Source organism: Trematosphaeria pertusa (genome assembly GCF_010094035.1).
Source record: "Trematosphaeria pertusa strain CBS 122368 unplaced genomic scaffold BU26scaffold_21, whole genome shotgun sequence".
NCBI classification, from domain to species: domain Eukaryota; kingdom Fungi; phylum Ascomycota; class Dothideomycetes; order Pleosporales; family Trematosphaeriaceae; genus Trematosphaeria; species Trematosphaeria pertusa.
This window is the reverse complement of record NW_022987232.1, coordinates 668155-695294: the sequence shown is the minus strand read 5'-3', so window position 1 is coordinate 695294 and position 27140 is coordinate 668155. Positions and strand designations below refer to the sequence as shown.

The window sequence follows — 27140 nt, the reverse complement described above, 5'->3', positions numbered from 1 at the left end:
AGCTTCTCTTCCCCCGAGTAGCGTTCTAGTATCTAGGTTGTAACCGAAGCTTTGGGTTATACAACGCATTAATGCGGTCTAGGCTTAAGATAAGGATCTTATGGAGGGCTCTTCTTGGAACTTTAGTAGTAGTCTTGTCCTGGTTGCCAAATCCAAGATACCGGTCGTATAGGAAGTTCGAGTGAGTGATCAGGTAGATGTGTTTTCCCCGAGGACCCGCTCATTCTCGCCGAGACGGCTTCGTTCACCGCCTTAATTGCCCCTATCTAAATCACTCTTTTCTTTGGTTCGGTTACCTTAAAAGTCGCTAAGGTGAGAGGAGAACGCTTGGTTGACGCGCATGTGCCAAAAGCGTGAGACGAAGACTGATAGCTCCAAGGCCTGAGAGTTGGCAGGAGTAGGTAGTGTAGTAGATAGAGTGCTAAGACGCGTAAGAGAAGCTATGAGGTAGGGAAGGGAGCGAAGAGGAAACATGCGGAAGAGTAAAGATACTGTTCAGAGAGGATATCATGCGCACCGCGCAAATCCGAACCATGCTAGAACCTAGAAACCCACGGCTGCCCAATGTTCCGTCGCCACTCTCAGGTATCTCCGCTGAAGCCCATTAGGATGGTCGCCGCCATGGCCTTAAAAACGCCGGATACCCTTGTAAATGATTGTATGCTTTTGGGAAGAATTATTCGCGAGATGTAATTATGCGCCAATGTACCAGAGCTCGACTCCTAGCACTTCGAACTTCTTTCCTTCGTCGCTTAACGGCTCGTTGCCGAATGTGGGACACGTGCTCGAGACGCCGTTCTCGAGGTTGTCGTCTAGCCAGAGACCGTAGTGGCCGTCGCTGCGGATGTGTTAGCTACTCTCTTGCGCCATTGCGCTGCATCCTGGCGTGGACTCACCCTCCGCCAACGCTCAAATATCCCTGCTCGCAGAAAATCATGTAATCATTGACGCCGCTATATGGGAAGGCCTTGAACCGTATCCGCTCGGGCGTGCTCGATCCGCTCCGACTCGCCTGCTGGGAGTGTGGCGGGCTCAGCGTACCCGACTTGGTTGAATGCGCAATGGTCGTCATCCGCACGGCATTCGTCGTGTCGGCGGAGGGAGGAGGCGGAAGGTTGGAGAAGTCGGGGAGAGCAGGGAGCACGTGTGCGCGCCACAGGAAGCATTCGCCGTTGCCAAAGAAGTGAGACGAAGGGTGCGGAGCATCGGAGAGGTATGCGCCGAAGACCTGTGCGCCGTGTCAGCTATCGTTGTCCGCCATTTGTTTTGCTGCAGGTAGGCCGTACGCCGCCAGAGCCATCCTGCACCACCAGCACAAACCCGCCTCTCTTCCCCCGGTAGTCCTCGCACTTCTGGTACAGCGTCGCGAGACTGACGCCGTTCTGCGCCAAGCTGTACGCCAGCTTCCACTCATCCACAAGCTGCAGCCTCGGCGGCACCAGCAGGCGAATCTCCTCGGCCAGCGCTCTGCTCAGCAGCTTTGCGCTCTGGGCCGTGCTCGGCGTGTATCCCCTCAGCGTGAGTGGCGTCAGCGGCGGCGGCTGGAAGGGGCTCGCGGTCCTGCGCGGCGGCGCGAAGACCGAGTCCATGCTGTCGATGCTCTGCACGCTCTGGCTCAGCGAGTTGGCGCCCGAGTTGCTGCTCGTGTTGGCGGGCGAGGATCTCGGCGTCGGCTCGGTCGACAAGCGCCGGAGCAGGCCATTCACCGCATATGTGACGGGGTATGTAAAGTAGGACGAGGAGCGCGTGGTCGGCGTGGAGGAGAGGGACGAGTGCGGCGAGTCCGCTGTCGGCATGGGCGGCGCGATGTGGGCCGGGCCGATCTGGATGGTGTGGCGTCGGAACTCCGTGGTGCCTGTTCTGGGGAGTGAAGAATGCCGCTGTGTTGTTGTGGGTGCTGCTGTTGCTGGTGCTGGTGCTGGTGCTGGTCGTGGGCCTGTTGCCGGTGGGTCGCAATGCACTTGTGAAAGCCCCGCGTGGGCTGACATGTGTATGGCTTCAGCCTCCGCGCTGCCCGCCAAGCCTCGAATGATGATGCAGGTTTGGAAATGGTTAGCAGGATTGAAATTGTTGGCGGGATTGAAAACAGTCAGCAGGATTGAAAACAGTCAGCAGGATTGGAAACAGTTCCTGAACCTCGAATTTCTGCCGCCTTTGCTTTTTCTCCCCCTGGGGCAGCGCCATCGAGGTGCCGCTTCAGCAGTGCTTAGCGCCGCCCCAGAAAGCTTGTTTTCCGCTAGCGTCCGGACACAGCAGGGCTGTGGCTGTGAATGAGCACGCGAGAGATACACATCGGACCGCTCCCAGAGAAAAGACATCACTACTTCGCTTCAGAGGCTAATCTACACCCCTAGCATCCCTCACCACGCTCGCCCAAACCCCTTCCCAGTCCCTTTCACCCCCCTGATACGTACTCTCAAAAGCCACCATCGCCAGATTCCCCAAAAACGGCCTCACCACTCTATCCACCAGCTCGCCTCTCGCCATATCCGTCACCTCGGCGCCTTCCTCCTTCTCCAGCGCTTCAATCAGTGGATCCAAGAACAGCCTTCGCTTCGGATCGCCACTGTCGGACGCGGCGGTCGTGGGAGGCCGAGGAATAGAGCGCGCAGACGGCGTAGCCGTTCGGCTAAGCGTGTCCGATATCTCGTCCGTGAGCGAGGCTGGGTAGGTCGAGTTGGCGGGCTTATATACAGCGTCGATGGTGTCGGATATGTAGAGCCATTGCATGAGTTGGAAGTCGTCGGGATCAAGCGTGATGAGCTCGTCGAGCAGCTTGCAGGCTTGGATTATGCCCGTGTTGCTGTAGTCTTCTTTGTTGTCTGCGTCGGGGAGCAGCGAGGAGAGCGCGGATGTGAGTTCGGTGTTGATGACCGGCCAGAGAGGTGCGAGATGGATCGAGGACGTCTTGAGGATGAGGGCGCGCAGGAGAATAAGGACTTCAGAGCGGGTTATCGACGATGGAGATGAGGCCGGTGTGGCACTTAGAAGTTCGACGATTTTCTCCATCATCAGTGGCATGTTGGCTGTGAACGTGTCTTGCGGGCTGGCGAGGAGGAGCAGCGCAATTCGGCGAAGCGTAAGCTGCGTTTTCCGGTCGGCTTCCTGTCTAGCAGACGTAGCGCCCACGCCGAACATTATTCCTGCTGTCGTGGGCGCCGACAGCCGGGCGAGGAGCTCGGGGAGTCGTTCCTTGTCCGAGTGCATCCATTGCGCAAGGATGGGTAGCCATGACTCTTTCAGCAAAAATAGTGGCGTGCTAAAGAATCTCGCATCGTTGAATGCATCGTAAAGATCTTTCTTCCAGAACTTGTTCGCCTGGGATACCTTCGCCAAACCTTGGAGTAGATCTAGAATGCCCTTGGAGACATTCTCTGGGAACGCTTTGGCGCGGAAAGTAGGCCCTATGACCGAGGTAGACATGTTCGTTACGACGGTGGTCACGCGCTCGCTGTCCGCGAGGACGGTGGGGAGATATGGGACGATGGAGTTAAGGATTGAGATTACATCTGTCGCTCTCTTGTGGCCGAGGCTGCCGTTCGTAGGCGTGGACGACTTCTCCGCGGCCATGACTTGGTTAGGGTCTTGTAGGAAGCCCATGGAGCGGGTGGTGAAGACCGCTGTGAGTATTCGGGTGAAAATGTCCTAAACAATTAATCAGTGGTATCCCGATGTCTGCGGCAAATGTTACGTACTGCGAGCTCTCTCCTCATCTTCCGTTGCTCGCCGAAGTTAGTGTTGTCAACCTTCTGTCCGATCACCGCGGTGAACTCAAGCAGAGTCGGCAATATTTGTCGATGAGGAAGTGGATTCGCAAGGACATCGCGCAAGAAGAGGGTGCAGTCCTGCCATATCTCATCCATCGCATCGTCCTCTAGCGACTTGGTATAGTCAACGAGAAAAGCAACTAAATCGGTATCGGTTAGATCTGAAGTCAAGGTGGACATCCGGAGCGGGTCTAGCGCATTCGGGTTGGTACGACTGTATACCGCGTTGAAAATGGCAGGAATCGTATGTTTTGGCTTAGATCCGTTCAGTACGTTGAGCAATCCCATAATGGCCGTTGCTTGAATGTCGTCCTTCGGGTATTGCGCCCACAGAACCACTAAAGTCTCCAAGCACTCTAAAGCCTCCGCAGCAAAGAGGTGCTCCAGGATTCGCCGGGCACGATTACGCATCCTCAGCGATGTGTATCCAAACGATGATACTGAGGTCGGGTCTTGTTGTCCGTCTTTAGGTCCGTAGCCTCCCCAAGACCAGATGGCGAAGCAGATCCGAACCGTGTCTTGGAAACACAGCAGAACTGTGAGCCTAGTGTTTGCCGTGGGCGTACGCGCCTGATTTGTTTCGGACGAGAAAACACCAGAGACCATATTGCCAAAGAAGCCCTGTTGCACCTCCGGGGACTTGTTAGCCGCGGTCTTCGTTTCCTGAATAGTCAAGCGGTCATGTGCCCTAGCAAGAATCTGCTCCAGGCCGTTGATGAGCGAGATTAGCGTAGACTCCGGGGAGATATCGGCCCCTATCTTCGGGCTGGCGAAGATGGTCTTTAACTGCTCGAATGTCTGGTTTATCTGCTTGCACAGGCATTCCACAAGCGGTAACAGATTCTGGAAAATGGCATCCGCAAAGAGTGGGAGCACTTCCACCAAGAAACGGACCCAGTCATCCAATACGAACCGGCTCGAGGGAGAAGAGAATCCATATTTGAGGGTGTCCACTAATTGATGCGGTGGCGGAATAGGCGCAGACTCGATGTCGTCAGAGTCCCTGCTCATGGCTAGAGACACCCTGGATCGCTGGGGAGTGTGATTCTGTACTTTTTGCTCCGGCGCTCGCTCTCCAGGCGGAGGGACGAGACGCAGCTTGAGCGCTAAGAGGGTAGCATCGAGTAGAAGGCTCTGTAAAGAGGGACTGGGTGTCCGTAAGCGAGCCATTAGTGATACTTCAAGCTCTAGAGCTCTAAGCGGCGTCGCAAACGGACTGTGGTAGATTTGCGAAATGATGCTAACAGAGACCTGGTAGAGCCCTTGGAGGTGGGGCCTTCCATCAGATTCCGCTGCACTGATGTTGACCCAAAGCGTCTTCATGCATATCCGCATAAGCCACTCTTGCAACGGGGTCTTGGAAGCAGATCCATTAGCCTGCGGGGTCGGCTCTTCGGCGAGTGTGACCCAAGTATAGTGCGAGGGCTGCTTTAAGATGTGGTAGATGTGCCTGAGATAGTACAGGCACTCCTTCGTATCATCTGGCTGAAGCGCGGCATGGTGAGGGTAGGAAACCGTGTCCGGCGCCAAGCTATCGCTAGCTACGAAGCAACGAAGAGATTGCAATTGAATAGCAAGTACCTCAAAGACTCTGTTCAAGCTCGGTAGATCCTGCAGCCACGTTCTCACAAATGCGGCAATGTCTGTGGCTTCATCCGCGAGTGAGTCGAGCAGGAGAAGTAAAGGTCTCCTCAAGATCGACTGAAAGCTTATTGACTGAGATGAAGGCGGACCGGTTCCACTCGTGCGCCGTGACAAGCTGCCGCGTTTCTCCGATTGTAGACTAAGCTCGTGCATAGTATGTGTCCAAAGAATTGTAAAGCGACGACCGGCGTCGCGCGAGCTGGATCCTGAGGGAGATGATTCCTGAACAATGATTGAGGAGACGGCTGCTTCTACCATTCGATTCGTAGGTGCTATTGTATGCAGCTGTAATATGCATCGTGTTGCTTCCACATGATATTTTGGCATCAGTGGCGACAGGTACTGCCAGAACGAGGCCACAAGTGGTTGAATGATATCTGAGATTTGAGAGGCGCTGATGTATGGGTCATGTGGCCTTGCAGTCTGCAAGGCTGAGAGGACGGTTGTTAGAGCACTCAGATGGGAGAACGGGAGGGAGTGGCTCGGCAGTTCTGGTTCCGGGGAGAGGACGTGCTGGAAGATGGTAAGGAGATCAACCTCGTCCAGTGCCGCAAGTTGCTGGACTTTGAATATAAGGTTCGCAAGTATCCTGGAGGGCATTTCCGCCGAAATAACAGCTGTCGATGAACCAATGGACTCTGCGAACATATGTGATGCTTCCCGCAGCATGAACTGCCCGAGCTCAGTAGCTGAAAAAGGTTTTTCTGATACGTCAAGGCTCCCTTGGCACTCGTCGTAGAACCCTCTAATCTTCTGCAAGGCGGTCTCCCGCAGGATGCTTAGAGCCGAACTTAGGTCTTTCTGGCTGACACGTTCAGCCTTGATCGCTCGGTCGGGCGTGACTTGTATAAGAGAGTCTGCAATCTCAAAGGCGAGGTCTGCAACCCCTTTATCCAACGAAGTCATGCTGGTTGTCGGGTCCAGGGCTACATTGAGCGCCGCTAAGGTCGAGGCTATCATCAAGGGCATGTGATTGAGCAGCATCTCTTCTTCCTTTAGGTTGAATCGCAAAAGGATAAACTTGGCTAGCTTTATTCTCCGTAGAGCCTCATCTTGATTTGTGTCCGGCTCGAGCGAAGACGTGACCAAATGGATGAGCTTTCCCCAGATCAAGCCGCTATCGACGCCGTCGAAGAAGGTGCTCGCGCTTCTCATGACCTCGTCAACTTGATCTCTCGTGGCGACTTCGCTATATGATTGTATACTTTGCAACGCGGGTAGAAAGACTTCTGGGACGATTAAGCCGCCAACCTCCCAACGGTCCATCAGCGACAGACATACGCGGAACGGCCTGGCGCGTTCGGAGGGAAGCTGGCTTGGCCGCTTGATCATTTTCATGACACTGCGTGTCAATGCTTGGAGGCCATAGTGAGAAAAGTACGCGGCGTGGTACGCTGTCGGGTCGGTCGTGAAGCTATGGATATCCTGGGTGGGTGTAGACAAAGTCTCCCCGCCCTCAGTGGCAGGCGAAGGTTCGGGCCCAAGGAACCAAGCCCACAGCCTTCGATTGAGGCTCATATCTCTCCGGGAGACAACACCAGCGGCGGCGGTAACCAGTCGCTCAAGGTCTGCCTTGCTGATCCGCTGCTGTAGAACCGGCGAGTCCAAAGGTAGATTGCTCACGAGTAAGTCGAGGAAGCCTCGTTGTATAAGTAGCTGGGAGTCGGCGAGGCCAGACTCAAAGCAACGGATTAGCAGTCCAGGTTCTGGTGATACAGCTGCCTCGGCTTCTGCTGGCAGGCTGTCGGTTGACGCTATTGCATCTGGTGTCATAGAGCCGCGCCGAGACGACAGTCTGAACTTGGGCAGACGGCGCGCAAGGTAGGCAAGAGCACCCTGGCGACGAGAGGAATTAGTGATAATGGCCAAAAAGAAGCACTGCCAGAAATGCGATGAACTGCTCTCGCTCTTCGCATCCGTGATGTCGTCGGTGTGGGTCTTGACGGCATCGCGGAGCTTGTCAAGCGCTGAGACGATGCGCTCAAAGTCTTCGCTCGTCTCGTCCTCTAGGCCAGGGAGAATGGAGAGTATCACGGCTTTCAGGGCGGGTCGGAGCGCGGCTCCATCCAACTTCAGGATGTGGCTCTCGAAGATGGAGAGAAACAGCGGGCGGACGGAGAGAGAGGCGAAAGAGAGCACAAAGGCAAGGCCTGGGAAGTAGATGTTCAAGTCACGAGCGAGCGCGTCTCTCTGGGCGCTGGGTCAGCGAGTCGCGGGCCATGCGTGGGGCGGTGGCATACTCCAATCGTCGAGAAAATGTAGCCGTAGACTTCAAGGGTCTTCTGGTGGACGCCCGAGGGCAATGTTGGATTCAAGCACTGCGCTAATCGGAGTGCGACTGCATCACTATGGGGTATCACTGGCGTCTCGGCCGGATGCGATTGGAGAGCCTGGAGCAATTTCCGCATGAGCACAGTTCCGCGATAGCCCAAAGGAAGGGAGTATTGACCTTCAATAGCCGTCCCAGAAAGGATATATAGTCGGCCCATTCCTGCTGTGCGGTGTCCCAGAGAACGAGCGCACGCTCAATAGCGGCGGCATAGCGGCGGAAGTTTTTGTCTTTCTTCGACGCGTCTTCCGCGGTGTTGCGCGTTACTCGAGGAGACGGCGATGCACGGCCGGAGCCCGTGGGCGAGAGGATGTGCAGGTTAGCCGTGGGCTCATGGGACATGCTGGGCCGCGCAGAAGAAGGCATAGCTGTGTGTGGAACGCGCAGCACAGGACATGCTTGTTTGTGGGAGTGTTGCTTGACTTGTGCCTGCGCGTGAGTGAACGACGTCGGGGAGACGTTGCAAGCCACAGCCACATCTGATCGGCAAAACGAAACTCCGGCCCTCGCTGCCATTTGTGGAACGCCACGCCACCAGCCACCGCCTGGGCAGCCACCAGCCACCAGCCATCAGCCCACCGCCGAGGGCGAAGCACGGGTCGATGTGACTGCACCAGCTCGCCCCAGAGCCGTCCGGGACAGACATGCTACAGCAGCAATGAGCAACCCTTCGCCGGCATGTATTACCCAGGCAGACACCAGCCGCATGCTCGCGTGACTAACAAACGCAGAACGCCCACGGCCAGCCGCCCCCGCCGCCATGGAACCAGCACGCCGCATATCAGTTCCCGCCGCCGCCCCCTCCAGACGAGCCCCCGCCGTCCTACGATGATGCCACACACTCCTCGAGCTCCCCTCTCCTCGTCGGCCCGCCTCCGAACTACGGCACCGACCAAGCGTACGCCGAGCCTGCTGAATCGTCCGTCGCCAGCAGCGAGATCGAGAGCACGGATAGGTCGCTCCCGGAATGGGTCGGCCAGGCACTCGTGGTTATAGTGTTCATCGGCATCATATACGGCTTCTGGAAGCTCGTCAATGACCCTGATGGCTTGGACGGATTTCCTGGCTGAAGGCCACTCGTCTACTGCGAGACCACCTTTTTCGATGATTCGAGCCAGCATCCCTTCTGGCCGGTTGCGCCTGCCGACGTTGCGCCCACGGACGCTGGCATCCATCCCTCCACTGCGCATCAGATGCCAATTTTAAGAGAAGACAGACAGCGATAGAAAGACCAAGAAGAGACTGGACCGCCCTGCGGCTGAAGAGCAAGCCGTGTATCGTTGAGTAACGGGAAAGCATCACCTGCGGAGACAATAATGCGCGTAATGGAGACGACTACGCCTGGCTTTCACGTATTCAGCTTTAATCGCTTCAACCCTTTGATCGGGGGCGATACTCAACCAGGCTATTCTCGTTCGATGCGAACGAACACTGTAGTCTAAGTCGGCCGGCATCTCCGTCCCCGTACCAAGTAATCCAAGTCCCCGCAGTACGATGCTACGATGATCGTTTGCGACTGTGTTCGTCCCGCGTCTTTCTCTGTCCCTCACCGACGTTTCGTGCTGTGCCAGTTGGCGCATCATCGCACGTGAAAGCAGGCGTCCGAAAAGCATCCACCGCCTCGTCGTGTGCCGAGACCGGTGGCTTTTATTTAGTATCTTGCCACCATCAGCCCTATGTGTCCATCACCGCTCGCAGCCAATCACGCGCCAGCCTTCTCCGCAGGATCAACATCGACTCAACCTTGCCTAGCGCAAGTGCCATCACCATGTCTTCGAAATCCCTCCATCGTGACCGGTGTAACAAGCGTCGCGCCATCGTTCACACCGACAGAGCGCACATCACTACCTCAATCCGCTCATGGCAGGGTCCAACCTCGACGCGGCCGATCTGTGCCACGGGCCTCCGACGCGACCGGATTCGCCAGTGCGAGGCCTGCTCGGTCCTAACTCCACTAAACGCTCCAGTTAAATGCGGGGCTTGCGTCCGTCTCGTGCTCGTCTCGAGGTTAGAGCTTATCTGATTCACTCCGGCTAAAGATGCTGCTCCTCGAGCATGGCTTGGCCGCCCATTGCTTTATTCTGGGTATCACGATCGCCTACCCCATACAGTAAATTCGGCGGTGCTTCATGGCGCTGAGGCGATGGCCAAGAAAGAGGTCAAAGAGGAGACCCTGGCGTTTCATGATTGCATAACGCTGAGTCTGCTAAGGTGAGCGGGAGAGCATCGGCTTCAGCCTCATATGGGATGCAGCACGTGCATATCGGCCTACGGCTCCGTTTCCACACCGAGGGCTAGTATTTTGACACAGTCTACACCTGTTTAGACTTCCTTATAGCGACAGGACTGGAAGGATCGCACCACCGCCATCCACGGGCTTCCTGAAGCCAGTAATATATCACGCACATGAACGTATGGGTCTCTCATTGGACTACTCGGCGCTTCTCTAACGACCCCGGTTGTATCGAAGAGTGGTTGGTACGCCTTCTGAAAGCTTGTGTGGTACAAACCACTCTACAACACGGCCCCACGAAGCCAGGGCTCGCAACCTGAACACGGGTCCTTCGTGGAATCATGCATGCCGCACATATAGTAAAAAGCCCCCGCCCAATAATGACTTCCCCTTCAGTTAGCCTTCGGGGTGAAACAACCGGTCAGCAGCCCGCGAGGGAGGTCTCAACAAGAGCCCAAGCATCTCATTGGTATGGAACGGATTGTTAGCTGCAAGCCTCTGCAGAAAGACTTTCGACCATGAAGGCCCTAGCCGCCCACATGCCCACGGCTATGCCCACCACTAGGGCGACAGGGCTGTCAAACAGGGCGTAAAAGGGGAATTCGAAGTAAATAACAAAGGAAATCAAAACGGTCGGTAGTCCAATCAACAACTCCTCCATTCTTGTCGGATACAGCCTGTAAGCATCCAGGCCCCCCGCGGGGACCAGCAGCCCTGGCGCTTTTCTCCCATGCATGCAACACGCCATGCCGTTTCTACCGCCCTATTACGACTACTATTGCAAGCTCGCCACATCCTCCCCATGCAACTTAGCATCTCCAGCCAGCATCTCGTGGTCCGTGTTTTGGCCTCAACCAACTCCCTATCCACCTCGCAGCTCGCTCTACATGCCCCCAAATGCCTCGTCCGCGGCCGCGCCCATGCCCGCGAGCACCACAGTGCTTCTTCCCAACTCTGCGGCCACCCTTCTGAGACCTATGCCCACCATGGCCCCAACCCTGTTCCTCCTGACCTAATCCTTCCTTCCGCTGAGGTGGGTCCTCCCCTCCAGAAGGACCACCCCCTCCCGGCCTCCTCCCGAATCGTCCCCAATACCCTGAGCCGACTTCTCCCTCACGCGTACATCGCGGACTCCTATGGTCCTCCAGCGTACCCATTGGCCAGATTGGCACAAGACACACCTCATCATCCGCGCAAGGACCACAGTCCTTCCAGCTCGTCCACTGGAGGTAGGATACCAGCGTGTCGATGAGGTCGAGGGCATGGGACGGTGGCGGACTTGTAGCTGCTAGCGAGCGCGAGAGCGACAAGGTTGTAATGTCGAGTGCGGACAGGAGAGCGGAGCATACTTCGCGGGTTACGGTATGCAAGGCTGTATGTGCGAGGGAGGGAGCAGACGAAGGCGGAAGTGGCAGAGGCGGAACAATCTGCGAGACGCAGCGCGCTGTTTCGAGTGTGGTGTTGCGAGATGTGTAGTCGATGAACGGGCGTAGCAGCATAAAGAGGTAATCCCCGAAGTCCTCTTTGCTGGAGCGGACGGCTTCGTCTGTGTTTAGATAGTGCAATGGCGCGCTGTACCGCTTCACTGCCATATCAGCGACTTGTTGCCAATTCCTTCCGTCCTTATCGTTCTCCTCTCGAGTCAATATCATCTCAGTAACCGCACTCTTGATCTCCTGCAGCTGCGTAGGAGAAACATGTTGCAGCCTTGGCTGCGGCGTATCACTCACAACATCGTTCTTCCACAGCTCCAAGCCCGTATATCCAAACACACTAACAAACTTCTCATAGTTCAGCACCACTCTCCCCCCGCCAATCCCATGGTACCGATCCGTAATCGCTTTCAAATACTTCATTCCTCCCATTCCCCTGCCCATCCCTCCCCCTCCTCCGCGTCCGCTATTCACCACCGGCATCACGTCTTTGACCTCCAAATCCCGTTCGAAATCACAGAGGATTATTTCAAAACCGCCTTCCATGCGCAGCACGCCGTCGATTTTGCGCTGCCAGAGCGTGGATGACAGGTTGCACAGGCGGCGCGCTCGCTCGAATTCGCCGCCCATGGGGGAGTGGGAGGGGAGAGAGAGGTTGAGCAAGAGCATGTCTTGTGTGTCGAGGGTGCCATTGGAGGTTTTGCCGGCGGACATGCCGTCTATGTAGAGGAGCGTAAGGGGATGGAGGGGCGTGTAAGTGTGGAGGTAGCCGGGTTGGGTTGGCTCTTCGGAGGGCTCCTCTGAGTTGGGGATGAAGAGAGGTTGTTGGCGGTCGCGTTTTCGGTGCAGTGCCGGAGGTGGAGGGCCTCTGTTATGCGTTGGCGGTGGACGAGGTGGAGGCGGTAGATAGTGCTCCGGAGGCGGGCCATGAGAAGGCCCCGGCGGTGGAGGAGGGCAATCGTGGCGCGTAGGTAGAGGCTGTCCGTGATGCTCAGGTGGTTCGTGAGGATGATGGGGCCCTGGAGGGGGCGGCGGATAGTGCTCCCACTCCCACTCCTGTCCATCAGCTAATAACCCACTCCCCATCTTACGCTCTCCATCGCTGTCTCCATCTCCTTCTCCAGGCGGAGGTCCTCTTCCCGGAGGCCCCCTTCCTCTTGGTCTTGCAAAGATCAAGGCATGCTCAGGCTCGAAAGCAAGCCATTCCATGCCCTTGATTGATTCTTTCTGTGAGGTACCATGGTACAATTGCGTGCCTGCTGGAACTGTGGCGAGGAAGAAAGACATGCCATTGTGGTTGAGTGATGAACCCCATTGGCGCATGGAAGAGTGGATTGCGTTGAAGATGTGATTCGCATTCTGGACTGTTGGATCTTCGGACTTCGCGAGCGCTGGAGGAAGACAGACAACAAAAGAAAGAGCAGAAATGAGAGCGCTGAGATGCATATTGAATCTATTTCGATCGCATGCGATTGCGAGCTGACGCTGAAACTGGCTGGCTGGCGGGCATTTACTCTCTTCGCCCAGGCACTGGCGAAGTAGAGGGAGGAGAGCAAGACCACGAGGGAGACAGCGAGCTTGCGAAGCAAACTGGAGCCGATTTCATGATTTTCTCGTTAGTTCTTCACGATGTCCTCTTTCGGGCGCTGTGTTACGCGTCCCATTGATGAGGTCGGACGACGAGGCCGAGATCGGTATCGCTTGATCGCGCGATAACATCTCGTCTCCTTATTGGCCAACTTACCCCCTCGGCTTCGCACATCATCGAAAGCAGAGAAGTAGTTGGTGCCTGAGGCCGCAGCGTTCAAAAACACGTGGCACAGAGCATCAGTGTTATCTGATCCTGTGGTGGTACTGTGTCGACAAGTGCTCGTGCGTCAGGGTCACTCTCGGCTAATGTTGCAAGCCACCAAGTGGGCAAGTTCCAACCGCGCGAGGCTGCCGGAATGTAACTTCGCATCCCGTTGTTGGCGTTTAGCAATACGTGGCTTGGCTGCCGTTTGCGGTAGGATGCAGCGAGAGAAGCGTTGTGAGGGGTGTGCTGTGTGTATAGTGATCGTAGCTCGCAGTATGCAAAAGAGCGGATTGCGGGTCAGTAGGTCTCAAATCCGGTTTGTGTATTTACCTGTCTCGTGTTGTACCATCTGAGATGACGCAATACGCCATGTAGGTCGAAGCTGGTGCAGACTTGGGGCATCAGATCAACCCTGCAGTATAGAATGCAGGCATGCGAGCGAGCGAGCGAGGACATGTCGAAGATGATCCCTAGGATAGCATACTCCGGCCGGAAGCAGCAATCGAAATCTCCTTTGTCGCGCAGCGTGGCGCTGTCCAGGAGAGAAACCTCATGGTGTTGGAGTCATCCCGAGGTTTACAGTAATGGAGAGTCTCAGAGCTTGCAAGCCTTAACCTTCAAGGATGAACCTCGGCGAGTCGGTAGTCGCGTATCTCCATGATCGTGGCATGTGGCCGAAGTACAGTAAGGGTGGCAGCTTGCCGTCCGCGACCGCTGCTTGCGTCATCGGCCAGCGAAGTGGAATGTTTAACGGTAGTGCAAGCATCTGAAACTCGACCATCTACATAGCCACCTCCATCATGGAGCGTGCTACGTCTGGTGTAGGTAATTATAGGGATGTCGCGATTTGCTGTACTTCGGATGGTCGCTATTTGGCCTTGTGCTAAACTCCGCCGTCAAAGCTCGGGGTGACAGCTGCGCCTTGCGGAAACCAGAGACTTTTGTCCCAATCCCATCCTCGAGCAACGACCGGCGCTGACGAATGGAGTAGGCAGCAAGCTCGATGCTTTCAGAGACGGGGGCATTGTTGGGCTGTTGGGGTTGCGGCTATAGGGGCCGGTTGCGCGCTCGCGTGGATGGTGAAGAGATGCAAGATGGGTTTGTTCGATTCGAAGGGACTCTTAAAAACCAGATGACGATTTGACCACAGGGCGAGCCTAGCGACATGCGCTAATGCAGCCTAATCATAAGCGGTTTGGTGTACGCTCGGTTACCAGACGAATGGTGGACTAGCTGCTCGCCCCAAGTTCCAACAGGGGGAGCTGAGCGCAACGCCCATATTCTCTGAAACTTCGCAACACGACCAGCTCCCAGTTCCGTGCTGTTGGACTGAACGATTGAACGACTCGGCCAGACGCTTGGGGGGAAGTTGCGCCCCTGCTTAAACGCTTCACTGCTGATTGGACTGCTCGTTTTACAAACGGCGGACTGCTGTTGCACTGAAGGATTGGAGCCACGCGGGCCAAGTCGCTGCCTTCATGCATACGTCTAGATAGTCCGATGACGGGTGCGGCCGCTGCACCGTGGTGTTGGGCCTCTCCCGTCATCGGTGGAAGAGTGCCGAATGGTGGTGCCCATGGTAGGATTCCGCTGGGAGGGAGGTACCGGTATGCTTAAATCTATGAATAGATGGTGAGCGGCCTGAAAACGGGCGTGAAAGGCACTGGACGTTAGATTAGAGGAAGCGTGGACGCATTCGATGATTGTGATCTCAGTAACCGCGTTGGATCAATCGCCCTCGCAATTGCTCTCGCAATTGCCCTCTCCAAAGCCAGGAGATGCTGGAGAGTCAGGCTGAGTGCAATTTCTTTAGAGACCCGGCACGTATTCCCAACCGGTCCTTACCGCATACCGGCTAACCGAATGTTTGCGCATCGTGAGACGTCTTGGGGTCCGAATGAGGGAACATTGATGAGGGCGTTCTTCGTGGGCCCAGTCATATGTACCAGCGGGAAGTGTAGGGCGCTGTCGTCTGATGGGATGCTTTAGCGCCTGCACGGGAAGATGAAGACGAAACTCTAGCTGGTCCCTTTTGGCCGGCCGTTGGACGAGTTACCGCCGGTGACGTCCACGCGCATGATCCCGTGCAGCGTCGTATCCAGGGTCTCTGTTATGTAGGTGCGGTCGTCTGCCCTGCTTTGCAGCCACGGTCAGGTTTCGAAAAGATGAACGCAAGCTCACCATGCTTCGTTTTGCGGATTGGAGCGGTAGCCGTGAAAGTTCCGGCCACTTACTCACCAGAATGCGGGTTGATTGAACCTCTGATCAGCCGCCATGGTCTCTATCGATCCTCCACCACGCGGTCTGACTGTGCAATATGCTTAAACTAACCCCTGTTGGCGAGGTTGAGGGGCGAGCTCGAAAGCCATAGCCACCAACAATTAGCCTGGCACCGCCCTATGCCCAACAAGCCCAAAATCTAGGGATGCCACACAGCGAACTAGGGTGACATCAGTCCACATGGCAGGGACTTTGTGAAGCGCTTGATGCTCAGCTCCTAAGCCGGTGTATCTGTGGGGTGTCAGGGTGTCATTCGCCTCTCGCGCGGGTTCCGATCCTGTGCCAATTTGTCAGGGCCTGTCAAGTCAGCCTTGTCGAGAAAATAAGGCCACCCACTAGCTGCGGACGTTTCAGAGCGAAGCGGTTGCCCACCAAGGACATGACATGCCGTTCTAGCTCGCCAACTCCGAAAAGGAAAGACAGAAATCTGAGAGTGATTGTTTTGCGCAATGTAGAGTCGTTTGTCAGTGATGTTCTGTAGTAGGGGGTCGCGGTCTCAAATGAAGCTGAAAGCGGGGAGGAGAGGCGTAAACGAAAAAGAAAGCTATGCAGGCAGATAATTCTTAGCTAAAAATGCTTCTAATGGATTCGTGCAAGCCATGCAGGCGGACGAAGCACTTGTCCTAATGTCTTTGACTTTGTACTGCTAGTGCTGTAGCCCGAAGGCAAACAGCGCCTTCTAATAATCAAGCTTCCAACGAGCTAAACGCCATGGCGATGCAAAATCGAAAACCAGCGTAACGTCAGCGCCCACTGCTGCGGGGATCTTTGAAGCGAAAGTCTACAAAACGCGAGAGTTGGGTATCGTAAACGACGGCTGAAGAGGAAATGGTTTGGCGAAGCTATCTGTACACCGAGTGATCTCTGTTTTCCCAGATGTCGTAGGCCGAATTGCCTCGGCCGCCGAAGAGGTCCGACAATAGAGTGATGTGGTCGGTTCGATGCCGTCGGGCCTCGTCGTACGCCGGGAGCGCATACCCCCAGCCATTTCGACCGGCACTTGCGCGCTCGAAACGAATACTCGAGCTACGTTACGACGAGGATGCCGACTTCGAAGCCGACCCGTTCCGTGATGCTTTCAGGTGTATTCTCTTTACGTGGTCTCGCTGCGTGTTGCATTAGCCTTATGTCACCTTTCTCGCTGGGGCAAATGCAGGATCTTTACCATGTTGTCTACTCGGCTAAACACTCTGTCGCAACCTTCCCAGTCGCACAGAACGCCCGGGTTGTGCTTTGCTTCATGCCTCGCGAGATCCTTCTTACTAGAGAAGCCTCCACCAGTTGCCTGTGGACACCCTTCATGACGGCAAAAGAAAGACTTTGTGTGCCGCTTGTGGTGTTTCCTAAGGTCGCAACCCCGTGTAAAGACTGCCCTTGACGTGCAACCGGGATAAGCGCAACTCCAGGTGCCATTCTTATTGGGAAACCCATAAGCCCGGAGATCTGGAGAGCTTGGTGATAAGGATCGCGACAACGAAGGCGGCGATCGATCAGCAGCGCCACTAGAGGGAATGCCCAAAGACGAGGAGGCTGAGTGCGACCTCGAGGGTCGAGTCCCGCCGATGGAATGAGCAAGCAACGCCGGATCAGGCGCCAGGACTTGTGCAGAGCTCATCGCAGAGAGGGGCGGGTAGGTAGAGTAGGTTACATGAGTCGGAGGCATCGGCGAGGGCTGCGATGTCCAGAACGAATGCGGCGGGTATGGCGAGCTCACCACCGGTCTGTAGTCGTGCGCTGGCGGGTAAATCTGGCCAGTTCCAAATTGCGTCGTTGGTGGTCGGTGTGTCATTTGGTGTAGCGGTGGCGAATACATGATGCTAGGAGGCGACTGGCATGAACTCGAAGGAAACAAATGGCCCATGGTGTCGTCCGGTCCCATGAGGGCCACTTCTGGCTCGGGAGAGAAGAAGTTTGTCATGGTGGGAGGTTCAAGTGCGAAGCAGTCAAAGAGGGGTATGTAAAAATCGTAATCAGGATTGGGACTTTGGAGGAGCGGTGTTATATCAGATCAGAGGATCGCTCACGGCTCGCGGGGGGGAGGTGGTCGTATATCGTGCGATGAGGGGTCAAAGCGCGCCAGCGGGAGGCTCAAGTGAGATGACAACAGTCGTAGACCAGACCGTAGATGGTTAGGGCAAAGTAGGCTGTAAGTCCGGGGTGTATAAGTTTAGTCCCGCGACGTCTAGGATTGTGTTTCCGCAGAAGAATAAGGCTGAGGCCCGTGGGCTCGTGGAAACCAGTGTGGCGGACCGTGGCGGAGTCGTGATGTCTCGCAGTCCCTGATGCAGGGTGATTGGCCCGTGGGGTTGGGCCTGAAGGGTACCAAGTTAGAAACTGAGGTAGAAGTCCAGGCGAGTGGACCCGTGGAGGAGCGCAGACTTTGTAGATCCGGGGCGCAGGCTGAAGAAGAGCTTATGGTCTTCTCAGAAGTGAAGTAAGAAGCATCTCACTCAGGGAGCTAGCTCGATAAATAATAGCAGCAGACTAGAGGAAGCTTGAAAGCGGGCAGGGCTGGTTCATGCTGGTCGTCGTTTGGGTTCCTGTTTGGATACCGCATCATGGCTGCTGGCTCCCACTTGAGCGCGAGTGCATAAGTGTTCACAAATGCGGTGGGCGCTTGAGTGAGCCTTGGTCGAACTAGTTGAACCCTGCACCATGATGGGTACAGGAACCGCCATGGCGGGAGAGACCAAGCTCTGGCTCCAGCCCTGCCCTCTGACGGGGCCGGGCTAGGGCGGGTTCCCAAGGGCCATGCAATCAAACGGAAATCCACGAGGTCGCGGCGGGCTTGCGGCACCTCGTGCTGTGCCTCCGCGACCGGACAAGGGCGCATCAGTGATGGAAGCTTTCCAGAAGGTCACGCAGACGGTCGACGCTTCCCCGGAGCTGCATGTGGCGCGTTGCTCATGGGCAGCTTCTGGCGACGCCGACGGCGCTTGGTGTAAGACGGCATCAGAGGCGGTCGCGCAGGGAGGCAAAAAGCGGTTCCCCAGAGAGCCACTGCAAGGCGTGGGCCGTGATGGGCTCGTCGATCGCAGCAGGGCATGGAGGGTACAGTACGTAGTGTCGGTGTGCGGGCTGGCTTACTCTTGGGACGTGCTAGTCTGACGCCGGTCGAAGGCGCACATATGTAGCTCCGGGAGCGTGTAGCCGGACGGTGTTCGTCGAGGGAGTGGGCGGGCACGCGGGGGGGCCAAATCGGGCCAAGATTTGCCGACGCATGTATTATTAGTAATGAATGGTCCGACAAGCGAACCCGACGCCCTGCTGTGCTCCCTGCTGCTTGCTCCGTGCGCCCCTGCTCCTGTGCTCCTGTGCTCCTGGCTCCTCTAGTCAGGTGCTCGAAGCCGTTGGACGTCTCTTGCGCGCTGGCAGGCCGGGCAGCAGTCGGGGAGCGTTGTCGAGGCTCGCGGCATGGAGACTACCTCAGCAGAAACTTGGCCAACAGCGGGTCGGCATGAGCCCCAGGCCGCCTACCAACAAACCCCCTTCTCCTCGAGCGCGCCTCCGCGTCCGATTCGAGCATGCAGTGCGTTTGGGTCAGCCCGGGCTCCCCAAAGCTGCATTCCAACCCAGTGCGGCAGTCGCTCGTCTGCTTCACGGCTTCGAAGCGACACGCGAAAGCACGTTTGACCGGTCTCCCTCTCATGACGTTGCAGCTTTGTCGCAGTCTCCAGCCGTCCTCTGTTTCCGCTCTGCTCCACCGTCCGTCAAGGCTCGTCTTCGGCATTCGACATCTCTAGGCGGGGGAGGCGTTCAGAGTCGACTTCGGGTGTCTCTCGTGCAACGCCTGCTCATGTTCGTCGGCCGGGCACCGAGAGCGTGCTACCCAGCGGCGTGGGCGAGAAAGAGGAGGAAAAGAGGAGGAGGGAGAGGAAGAGAGGCGGGCGAAGCCATCGTCGCCGACCTCGCGAGACTGTATTTTGGTCTCCTGTCCCGAGGTCGCCGCTTCCTCAACCAGAAGTCACGCCGGCGGAGTTTTTCCGGCCCGCCAGCGTTCTTTCGACGTCACTCCACCGTCCTCTTCGCCCTTCCACGCCCAGACGACGCCTCTGCCAGAGCACGAGTACGCGGTCCCGGTTGTCGAAAGACGGCAGCGCAAGGCAGATTCCCAGTCCTTGAAACAGCGGGCCAGCGAGCGGGCGCGAGTCAGAGCCCGAGTTTCACATGGCCTCTGCATCGCCTTGCTTGCGAAAGAGCTCCTGCGGTGCTGCGAAACGGGGGCCGCTTCCATTCGTCTTCGCCGCGCGCTTTCACTCGTGCGATACCACCAGTCTCAAACACAGCGGATTCCGGCCCACTCAGCGGCCGCTCACAGACTCCGAGAAAACATTCCTCCTACAAGCGACCCCCGCCACGCCGCAGCCCTGCCGCATTGCGGCTGAGTAACCGTGCCCGGTTATGCACGTCTATTCATCCTTCAGGACAACGTCTGTGGCGAGCAATCCTTCGGCATCACCAGCCACAAATGCAATCCCTCGGTCCGACGGTCCAGCTCAGACCGTATGAGACACGCTACAAACGTCCGGTATACGCCTTTACGCCTTTACGCCCCGCCGCACGTGGTGTCGCCCGAGATGGTGTTCCACTGCGGCGCCCAAGGTCTATTACCTCAGCACTTGACGTTTGAACATGTGGTACAGTCATCCAGTGTACGACACTTGCAAAGAGCAGGAAGGAACGAGGTGACTAAAAGCTTAAAATGCCACCCCTGCACTTGCCGCGAATCGGGTCGTTTAGACTCATCATCTCAGCCCTAAGCTCGTGGAGGGCGGCAATGCCTGCTTACGTCAACCGAACCCCACAACCATGCACCGTCGCCAACGGCATCGAGACAAGTGGATAACTGCTCTCAGCTCTCGTTTCAGCTCCGCGGTCAGAAGACAGCTGTGCCGCAACCACTGGCCGCAACCTCACATATATTACTTCCATCTGGAGCCTGCTTTTAGTTTCTTTGGATATTTAGCGACACTCGTCAGTCATCTCAAGAAGAGCGGTCGAGACGGAAGATATTCTGGGTATAGCTGGGTGAACGACGCTGACAGGTGTACCGGTAGACAACCGTAAATAGAGCGGGCGTAACTGGTGGACATCGAAGTACGACGGCAGTCAACGTGCCACACGACGTGCGTGTCTCGCATGCGCTTCTCGCGAGCATGCGAAGGATCAGGATCGAATCCTGCTAGTCGGACGCGCGGAGTTTCGGATCGGCCGAAAGCACGAGCAGGACGAACTCCAGGTTATCGCCATCATCTATTGCGGGACGTCGCCTGCTCCGCAACTTGCTGCAGCCAAGCAGATTAAGGCGCGTACTCCACTTTGAGCCTCCTGATTACTCTATGTCGCCCCCGTAGGGCCCCGCATGGTCAAACCACCCAACCTAACGCCGTTGCCAGCTCGATGTTGAAAAGTGTTTCGAATCCCACCGAGAAGGTGCACCCCAATCCCCTCTCGAAGGAGTAGGATATTATTTCCAACGGTTTGACTCTCTAGCCTGGGGGCTTCTTGTTGCTACAAGGGGAAAGTATCTGGGGTTCGGAATCCACATCATTGCGTGTTTAACCTGCACAAGCCAACGGTCACTGATCGCGCATTGCACTTTAGTGCACCCGTTTAGAAATTCGACGTTTGAGGAACCCTGGTTTGTCAAACCAAACCTCTGGTGGGACGTCAAAAAAAAATTTGGTACTTTCTGTTCTTTTCCTCTCACATATACCAGGCCCACCCTGTTTATGCGCCTCATCAACTCTCTACCTTCCCATTTTCATTCTAGTCTATCATGTCACAACCGTGGACTGCCTCTCGTCCCCATCATCCTCAAACGTCCTCTGCATTCTCCAACACCTCTATATTCGTCGCCCCCATAACCGCTCTCATGCCCTCGTCACAGTACCCCACCATCTCCCTATAATAATGATTTCTCCCGCTTACTTCAACAGCGCGGCCATTCAACGCGCCCTTGGTGATACTCTCCATTCCACCCTTCACCTCCTCCCCAACCTTCCCCGTTCCATCATCCTCCCCATCAACCAGCATACATACCACCTCCGCGATCTTCTCCACGGGCGTGAAATACTCCTCCGGGAAATTCTCCCACTCTTTCGAGCTGAGCAGATTCGTTTTCACGGTCCCTGGGCATATGGCGTTGACGCGAATCCCGGCATTGGTGTGGTAGTAAGGCGCGACGCTGCGAGTGAACCCGACAACGGCGTGTTTGGTCGCAGTGTAGATGGGGCTGTAGTAACTTGGGTAAAGACCACCACAGGATGCTGTCATCACCAAACTCTTGTCCTTCCCTGGGGATTTGCGCATATAGTGCAGCGCGAGGTAGCTCGTGGTGATCACGCTTTTCAAATTGATATCCACAATAGCATGTAATCCCTTCACGGGCAGTACAGGGTCGTCGTCCACTTCCTGCGGCTCGAAGAAATTAGCGTGCTCAGCGATCCCGGCGTTTGCAAAGACGAAGTCTAGTCTGTTGTGCTTGGCGTAAACGGTTTTGAAGATAGCGGCCAGAGAGGTGTCGTTTGTGACGTTGGATTGGTGGAACGTGGCGTTCAGGCTAGAGGCGGCTTGGTGGCCGCGCTCGGCGTGGAGATCGAGGATCTGGACCGACCAGTCGGGGCGGGTGGAGAGGGAAGTTGCGACGGCGAGGCCCATCCCGGATGCTGGACTGGGTGTTAGTCGGCTGTATGTATGGAATTGGCGTGGATTGGGGTCATCGTTTGCAAGTTGTGGTTGGATGTGATATCGTGGACCGACAAAATGCCTTCACCGGCACCACAACCGAGGATCAGGGCGCAGAGTCGCGCTAGCATTCTATGATTTAAGCTTGTAAAGTATACATACCGCCTCCTGTAATCAGTGCAACCTTCTTATCTGTCATTTCGTTCACAGGCAGAAAGTAGATAATCAGAGAAGAGAAAAAGCACGGCACTAAGAACATATACCAAATAAAGCAGAATGAATGTTCTAATAGACTTGCATGGTTACCGCTAGCCTGTTATCTACCAATCGGTCTCATGATGGCTACCCAATCTGGGGAAAAGCCTTCCCGCATGGGCCGGAAAACCAAAACCGCTCTGGTTCCCCATATTTCCCAAGGTACGCTTAGCCCAGATTTTTATTAGTTGAAAGAGATCTGGAAGAGTGGAAATGTGATGTTATATAGTTGGGGCTTGCTAGTTCGGGAGACAGAGAAGGGTTGTATTAGTGAGCGAAGGTGGGAACACGTGACCAAGTAGCTCTACGTGCATAGGTAGGTCCCGAGTCCTAGGGACAACAGCGCGCGCAGCGACCAAACCTAATATCGCCCATGCCTGTACACAGATGCTCTGTATGGGCACCAAATCTTTAACTTGCCCTGTATCCACCGCTAAGCCCACCTGAATGCCGTTTCCCCTGCTCACACCACTCGTCCCTCCGCCTCGCGGCAAAATTCACCCCCATATTCTTGACCAATAACTCTACATTCGGCGGATTAATTGGTTGTCTCACCGGTTGCTCCTTGATGTCTACCGAAGGCAGCGCTCCCTTCCCTGGCTGGCTATTGAATTTCCCGCATAGAACGCTGTTCGCATATTTCAACGGCTGCCTTGATTTACCTTGGTTTACTCCGGGGATTGGTGATCTGGTTGCTACAAATCGCGACTGGCGTGGGCTGGGTAACGGTGGCTTCGATACTAACATCGAAGGGATATCTCGTGAGATGTTTTCGAGATGTTGGACTGCTACCCGAGATTGAATGCGAGGGACGACTTGATGGGTTGCCATGGGTATGCGAGATGTGGGTGGAGCTAGATTTGAGGGGTTGGAGGAGGATTTCGGGGTTGTAGATTGCTGGAGGGAAGACGATGATAGTGGGGTATGTCGGGGTAACGGTATTGATGGAGGGACCGCTGGTTTTAGGGTTGACGTTGCTCTCGTGGGGACGGGACAGGCCTGTTGCGGAAGGGATGGAGATTTTGGAGTGGCCAAACCCTGCTTCGATGGAGAGGATCGCGGGAGTTTCGGAGCTGGAGCTGGAATTGCCCCTTCGAAAGGACTAAGCTGCCATATTTTCGGGAGGTCATGCTCGTCCAAGCTCATACCCGGCCACACATCCTCCACTCCCTTCCGCATATCCACCACTTCATGCCCTCCCAACACCTGCAAATATCCCTCAACCTCTTTAACAAACTCCGCAGGTCCCTTCAATCTACTCACCAACCCCTCACTGCGCACTGTTATCCCGACCACAGTCTTCCTCAGCGCAGTTCCCTTCCCGGTATGCCCAAACACCCAGTCAACCTCCTCCGGGCTGAACATCCGGTCAAGCTTGTATTGTCCGAGCTGCGCTTTCCTCCAGATCGAAGAAAGTGCTTGTTTCTCCACAGCCTCATCCTCAAGCAACTTAGCCGTGACCCACAACTTAAACGCATCGATCCAGGACCCCGTGACTGCCATGGCATCGGCATCCTGCAAGAACGAATAGCTCCGAAACATCTGCTCGTCGATCTCGGGAATCCATACATGTCTGTGGAACGGAGGTCGCTTGCCTAACGCAACTAGCAGTTTAGACGTTGGTGGAATGGTTTCAATGCGGAACTCCTTGTAGATCGTGTGCGGCCCCAATTCGACGACAATGCGGTCTTTCTTGCGGACGAGGTAACGGCCGAGCCACTCATTGTGGATGCGATCCTCGCCGGTTTCTTGACGTAGGCGACGCGCATCACAGTATTCGTCGGCTTCTGCGGGAGAGATCATGTCGTATTCGGCATCGAGCTCTGTTTCGGTGGGTGGGCGAGGCACCATGATGTAGGATGCTTCGAGGGATGAGGGTGGCGCAGGGTTTTGGATGTTGCCAGCACGAGCTTTATGAGTGCAGGACGCAAAACTCGCCTCGTGTTTTGCTTCAGCTGTGGCGTTGGATAATATGCTGCTGAGGAATGACATGAGTTGACCTGGGCCCGATGAAAGTGGGTTGATTTGGTGCCAGGGCGCAATAGGAAGCCGATGAAGAGAGAAAAAGCTTCCTTTCGTACTTGCTTTTCGTCAAAGTGAAAGTGATTCGGTCCACCATAGCCCGTGAGGCGCTGTGGATTACTAGGCCCGTGCGTAGGGAGGTAAGAGTCACGCAGATGGTAAGGGATTTCGTTTAGTGACACACTCTCTGGAGCGAATTAGTCTCATTCCCCACCAAAAGAAGCAGAGAAGATTCAACATGAGCACAGAACCGGGGAACGGAAGGCGGTCGTGATAGTTTCAAGGAATTCCAGCTGGCAAAAGCGAGGGAGGTCTCCTCGTATGCAATACAGCTGCGCGGGGTCTCTCCGGCCATATACACGGCCCGCCCTTTATATATACAACTGCACCTCCATCCTTCCCGAATCTCACCATTTTGCCTACTTCGTCGTGTTCTCCGGCGTGACCGCGAACGTCGGCCGCACGAACCTAGAATCGTGAATTAGCCCGGGCGGCGTCTGCTCGAAGGCCCTTCATACCTGTCGCTGTGGTAAACCTTTGTCTCTGTGCCCAGCAGCTCCTTCTCCCTCGCCTTATCCGCCAAATATCGTCGCACCTGGTCGCGGTCTTCTTCGGCTTGTAGTGCGGGAATGAGGTATATCCGCGCCCACATCTTCTCGCGAGCGAGTTCGCTGTTTCCTCGTCAGCGCACTTCCTCCACACCGCAATCTCGCCAAGATCCCGGCATGCCGCCCCAAGCGAGTGAGATACGCACTTGTGCTCCCTGATGCCCTGCCCAACTCTCCAAAAGCCATATGTCATGAGCGCGGCGGTGCCGAGGATGTAAACAGCGGGCCGGAAGCCGCGAGCAGGGAGGTTTCGCTTGTACTGGACGGGGCCGTAGCCGCCCGTAGGCGGCATATCCTGCGGCATCTTGAGGGCGTGGGGAGGAGGATCAATTCGTTCGTCGGGGTGGTGATGCGGAAGCGTGCGGTCGGAGCTGCTGGCGACGCTCGGACAGCTGGGGTCGGGCTTGGCGGTTATGTAAGAGCGTTATTTTCTGGAAGGTGAGTGGGTATCCGGTCGTGCTTCTGCTCCCGCACAACACACTTAACATGGAGTCGGAAGAGCGGCCTGCGAAGATGCGCAAGTTGGAGCATTCTGTGGAGGATGAGCATGCTGACATTGCGGATGCTGGCCTACTGGACGGGCTGGAAAGTGCGGAAAACACCGAAACTCCAGATCAAGCAGCGGACGGCGAGGACGCTGCACCAAAGCTGTCAAAGAACCAATTGAAAAAGCAAAAGCGCCTCGAGCGCTGGGAAGCTGGCCGCGAGGACCGTAAAATCAAACGCAAAGAGAAAACGAAAGCGAAGAAAGAGCGAAAACGCGAAGCATGGCAAGAGAGTCGAGCCAACGGCGAGGAGCCTCAAACTCTCCAAACAAAGGCTCCACGACGAGGAGAACCTCCAGGGACCCAAGTGCCAATTAGTGTCATCTTCGACTGCGACTTTGAGGACCTGATGTTCGATAATGAACTAAAGAGCCTGGGACTGCAAATCACGAGGTGCTATTCTGATAACCGCAAAGCGCCGTTTCGATGCCATCTTGCCGTGTCATCCTTTGGAGGAAAGCTGAAGGAGCGATTTGATGGGATTTTGGCGAAGCAGTATACATCTTGGAAAGGGTTTAGGTTCTTCGAGGAGGATTTTGTGCATGCGGCTGACCAGGCGAAGGAGTGGATGAAGGGTGGAATTGTTGCTGGTGCTCTCAAAACAGGAGAGGACGTGAATGGAGAGCAAGAGACCGACCACCAAAACGCAGAAGAGGAGGGCGAAGTCGTCTATCTATCGGCCGAAAGCGACGTCACTCTCGAGCGGCTCAAACCCAACAGCACGTACATCATCGGCGGTCTCGTCGACAAGAACCGCCACAAAGGCCTCTGCTACAAACGAGCCATGAACCGGGGTGTCAAGACGGCGAAACTACCCATTGGCGAGTTCTTGCAGATGAAGAGCCGGCAGGTGTTAGTTACGAACCATGTTCTGGAGATCATGCTCAAGTGGTTAGAGTTTGGTGACTGGGGCAAGGCGTTTATGGGGGTCATTCCTAAGCGGAAAGGGGGTGTATTGAAGAGCGAGGCGCAAGACGGGGATGAGGAGGAGGAAGAGACACCGGGGCGTGATGTGGAGGAATTCTCTACTCTTGAGGAAGTCGACCAGCCCCTAAACCACGGGCATGAGTACGTCGCGGGGGACGAAGCCCGCCCTACGCATACAGGGTGAAACAAGGGGCTGAAGGAGTCATGACCTGTATTGCCTGCGTGGAACTTCGCAGAATCAGATAAAAAAAGAAAGTTCGCGAGGTTTCCTAGACATTGTGTTTACACGTAGCTGTTGCTGTTGCTGTTAGTGTTTTACCTCACCCATTCATCTCACCGACACCGTCCCCACCCCCAAAAAACCAACCTCGTCCACACATTCCCAGACACTTCAAAAAGAAATACTGACACGAGTGAGGTTCGAACTCACGCGGGTTTCCCCAGTAGAGATTTAACTTAGATTAACTTAAATCTACCGCCTTAGACCGCTCGGCCATCGTGTCGTTTTGAGCTTCATTATCCAAAAAAATTTCACTAGTCAGTTTATATTGCAAAAAATCATATCTCTCCGAATGATGATTAATGCCTGAGTTGGACGCCAAGAAAGTGAGGGGC

The 27140-nt window shown here is 55.7% G+C and overlaps 11 protein-coding genes and 1 non-coding gene across 12 annotated transcripts; 4 read left to right on the top strand and 8 right to left on the bottom strand.

Moving 5' to 3' along the window:
• Positions 1-693: 693 nt before the first annotated feature.
• On the bottom strand, positions 694-1796 carry BU26DRAFT_535102 (TLD-domain-containing protein; the record flags this gene model as incomplete). Its single annotated transcript, XM_033831248.1, has 3 exons — positions 694-838; positions 897-1228; positions 1287-1796. The coding sequence occupies 3 exons, from the start codon at positions 1794-1796 to the stop codon at positions 694-696; spliced, it is 987 nt and encodes a 328-aa protein (XP_033677189.1).
• Positions 1797-2337: 541 nt separating this feature from the next.
• Positions 2338-8082, bottom strand: BU26DRAFT_439330 (cellular morphogenesis regulator dopa; the record flags this gene model as incomplete). The annotated part of the gene is made up of 4 exons (XM_033824336.1): positions 2338-3645; positions 3696-7601; positions 7652-7801; positions 7861-8082. 4 exons carry the CDS (start codon positions 8080-8082, stop codon positions 2338-2340), a joined length of 5586 nt encoding a protein of 1861 aa, XP_033677188.1.
• Positions 8083-8135: 53 nt separating this feature from the next.
• Positions 8136-8810, top strand: BU26DRAFT_571411 (uncharacterized protein; the record flags this gene model as incomplete). Its single annotated transcript, XM_033834128.1, has 2 exons — positions 8136-8141; positions 8472-8810. 2 exons carry the CDS (start codon positions 8136-8138, stop codon positions 8808-8810), a joined length of 345 nt encoding a protein of 114 aa, XP_033677187.1.
• A 2248-nt stretch (positions 8811-11058) lies between these two features.
• Positions 11059-12687, bottom strand: BU26DRAFT_400917 (uncharacterized protein; the record flags this gene model as incomplete). Its single annotated transcript, XM_033822801.1, has 2 exons — positions 11059-12272; positions 12486-12687. Coding segments are annotated over 2 exons (1416 nt in total), but the record flags the coding sequence as incomplete, so codon positions are not given.
• Positions 12688-16237: 3550 nt separating this feature from the next.
• On the bottom strand, positions 16238-17635 carry BU26DRAFT_167990 (uncharacterized protein). The gene is made up of 2 exons (XM_033820230.1): positions 16647-17635; positions 16238-16587 (listed from the first exon to the last, which is right to left on the bottom strand). Exons 1-2 carry the CDS (start codon positions 17397-17399, stop codon positions 16513-16515), a joined length of 828 nt encoding a protein of 275 aa, XP_033677185.1. The 5' UTR covers positions 17400-17635; the 3' UTR covers positions 16238-16512.
• Positions 17636-18232: 597 nt separating this feature from the next.
• BU26DRAFT_511086 (uncharacterized protein) lies at positions 18233-20111 on the top strand (the record flags this gene model as incomplete). The annotated part of the gene is made up of 2 exons (XM_033827269.1): positions 18233-18537; positions 18815-20111. The coding sequence occupies 2 exons, from the start codon at positions 18233-18235 to the stop codon at positions 20109-20111; spliced, it is 1602 nt and encodes a 533-aa protein (XP_033677184.1).
• A 90-nt stretch (positions 20112-20201) lies between these two features.
• BU26DRAFT_168027 (uncharacterized protein) lies at positions 20202-20762 on the top strand. Its single transcript, XM_033820231.1, has 2 exons — positions 20202-20455; positions 20539-20762. The coding sequence occupies exons 1-2, from the start codon at positions 20291-20293 to the stop codon at positions 20665-20667; spliced, it is 294 nt and encodes a 97-aa protein (XP_033677183.1). The 5' UTR covers positions 20202-20290; the 3' UTR covers positions 20668-20762.
• Positions 20763-21194: 432 nt separating this feature from the next.
• On the bottom strand, positions 21195-22411 carry BU26DRAFT_524812 (NAD(P)-binding protein). Its single transcript, XM_033830362.1, has one exon. The coding sequence runs from the start codon at positions 22139-22141 to the stop codon at positions 21299-21301; it is 843 nt and encodes a 280-aa protein (XP_033677182.1). The 5' UTR covers positions 22142-22411; the 3' UTR covers positions 21195-21298.
• Positions 22412-22577: 166 nt separating this feature from the next.
• BU26DRAFT_167876 (uncharacterized protein) lies at positions 22578-24842 on the bottom strand. Its single transcript, XM_033820228.1, has one exon. The coding sequence runs from the start codon at positions 24413-24415 to the stop codon at positions 22835-22837; it is 1581 nt and encodes a 526-aa protein (XP_033677181.1). The 5' UTR covers positions 24416-24842; the 3' UTR covers positions 22578-22834.
• Positions 24843-24864: 22 nt separating this feature from the next.
• On the bottom strand, positions 24865-25357 carry BU26DRAFT_439397 (uncharacterized protein; the record flags this gene model as incomplete). Its single annotated transcript, XM_033824340.1, has 3 exons — positions 24865-24913; positions 24964-25116; positions 25200-25357. 3 exons carry the CDS (start codon positions 25355-25357, stop codon positions 24865-24867), a joined length of 360 nt encoding a protein of 119 aa, XP_033677180.1.
• A 155-nt stretch (positions 25358-25512) lies between these two features.
• BU26DRAFT_524809 (uncharacterized protein) lies at positions 25513-26812 on the top strand. Its single transcript, XM_033830361.1, has one exon. It carries the CDS (start codon positions 25540-25542, stop codon positions 26707-26709), a length of 1170 nt encoding a protein of 389 aa, XP_033677179.1. The 5' UTR covers positions 25513-25539; the 3' UTR covers positions 26710-26812.
• Positions 26813-26930: 118 nt separating this feature from the next.
• BU26DRAFT_t64 lies at positions 26931-27028 on the bottom strand. The gene has a single exon. It is a non-coding gene; the product is annotated as a tRNA-Leu (tRNA).
• Positions 27029-27140: the final 112 nt, after the last annotated feature.

Coding starts and splice junctions, on each gene's coding strand:
- BU26DRAFT_524809 (XM_033830361.1), top strand. CDS start 25,540: ATGGAGTCGGAAGAGCGGCCTGCGAAGATGCGCAAGTTGGAGCATTCT.
- BU26DRAFT_168027 (XM_033820231.1), top strand. CDS start 20,291: ATGCACCGTCGCCAACGGCATCGAGACAAGTGGATAACTGCTCTCAGC. Junction 20,456..20,538: donor TTGGATATTTAGCGACACTC/GTCAGTCATCTC, acceptor GTGTACCGGTAG/ACAACCGTAAATAGAGCGGG.
- BU26DRAFT_524812 (XM_033830362.1), bottom strand. CDS start 22,141: ATGGGCCTCGCCGTCGCAACTTCCCTCTCCACCCGCCCCGACTGGTCG.
- BU26DRAFT_167876 (XM_033820228.1), bottom strand. CDS start 24,415: ATGTCATTCCTCAGCAGCATATTATCCAACGCCACAGCTGAAGCAAAA.
- BU26DRAFT_167990 (XM_033820230.1), bottom strand. CDS start 17,399: ATGACAAACTTCTTCTCTCCCGAGCCAGAAGTGGCCCTCATGGGACCG. Junction 16,588..16,646: donor TTAGCCGAGTAGACAACATG/GTAAAGATCCTG, acceptor TGCAACACGCAG/CGAGACCACGTAAAGAGAAT.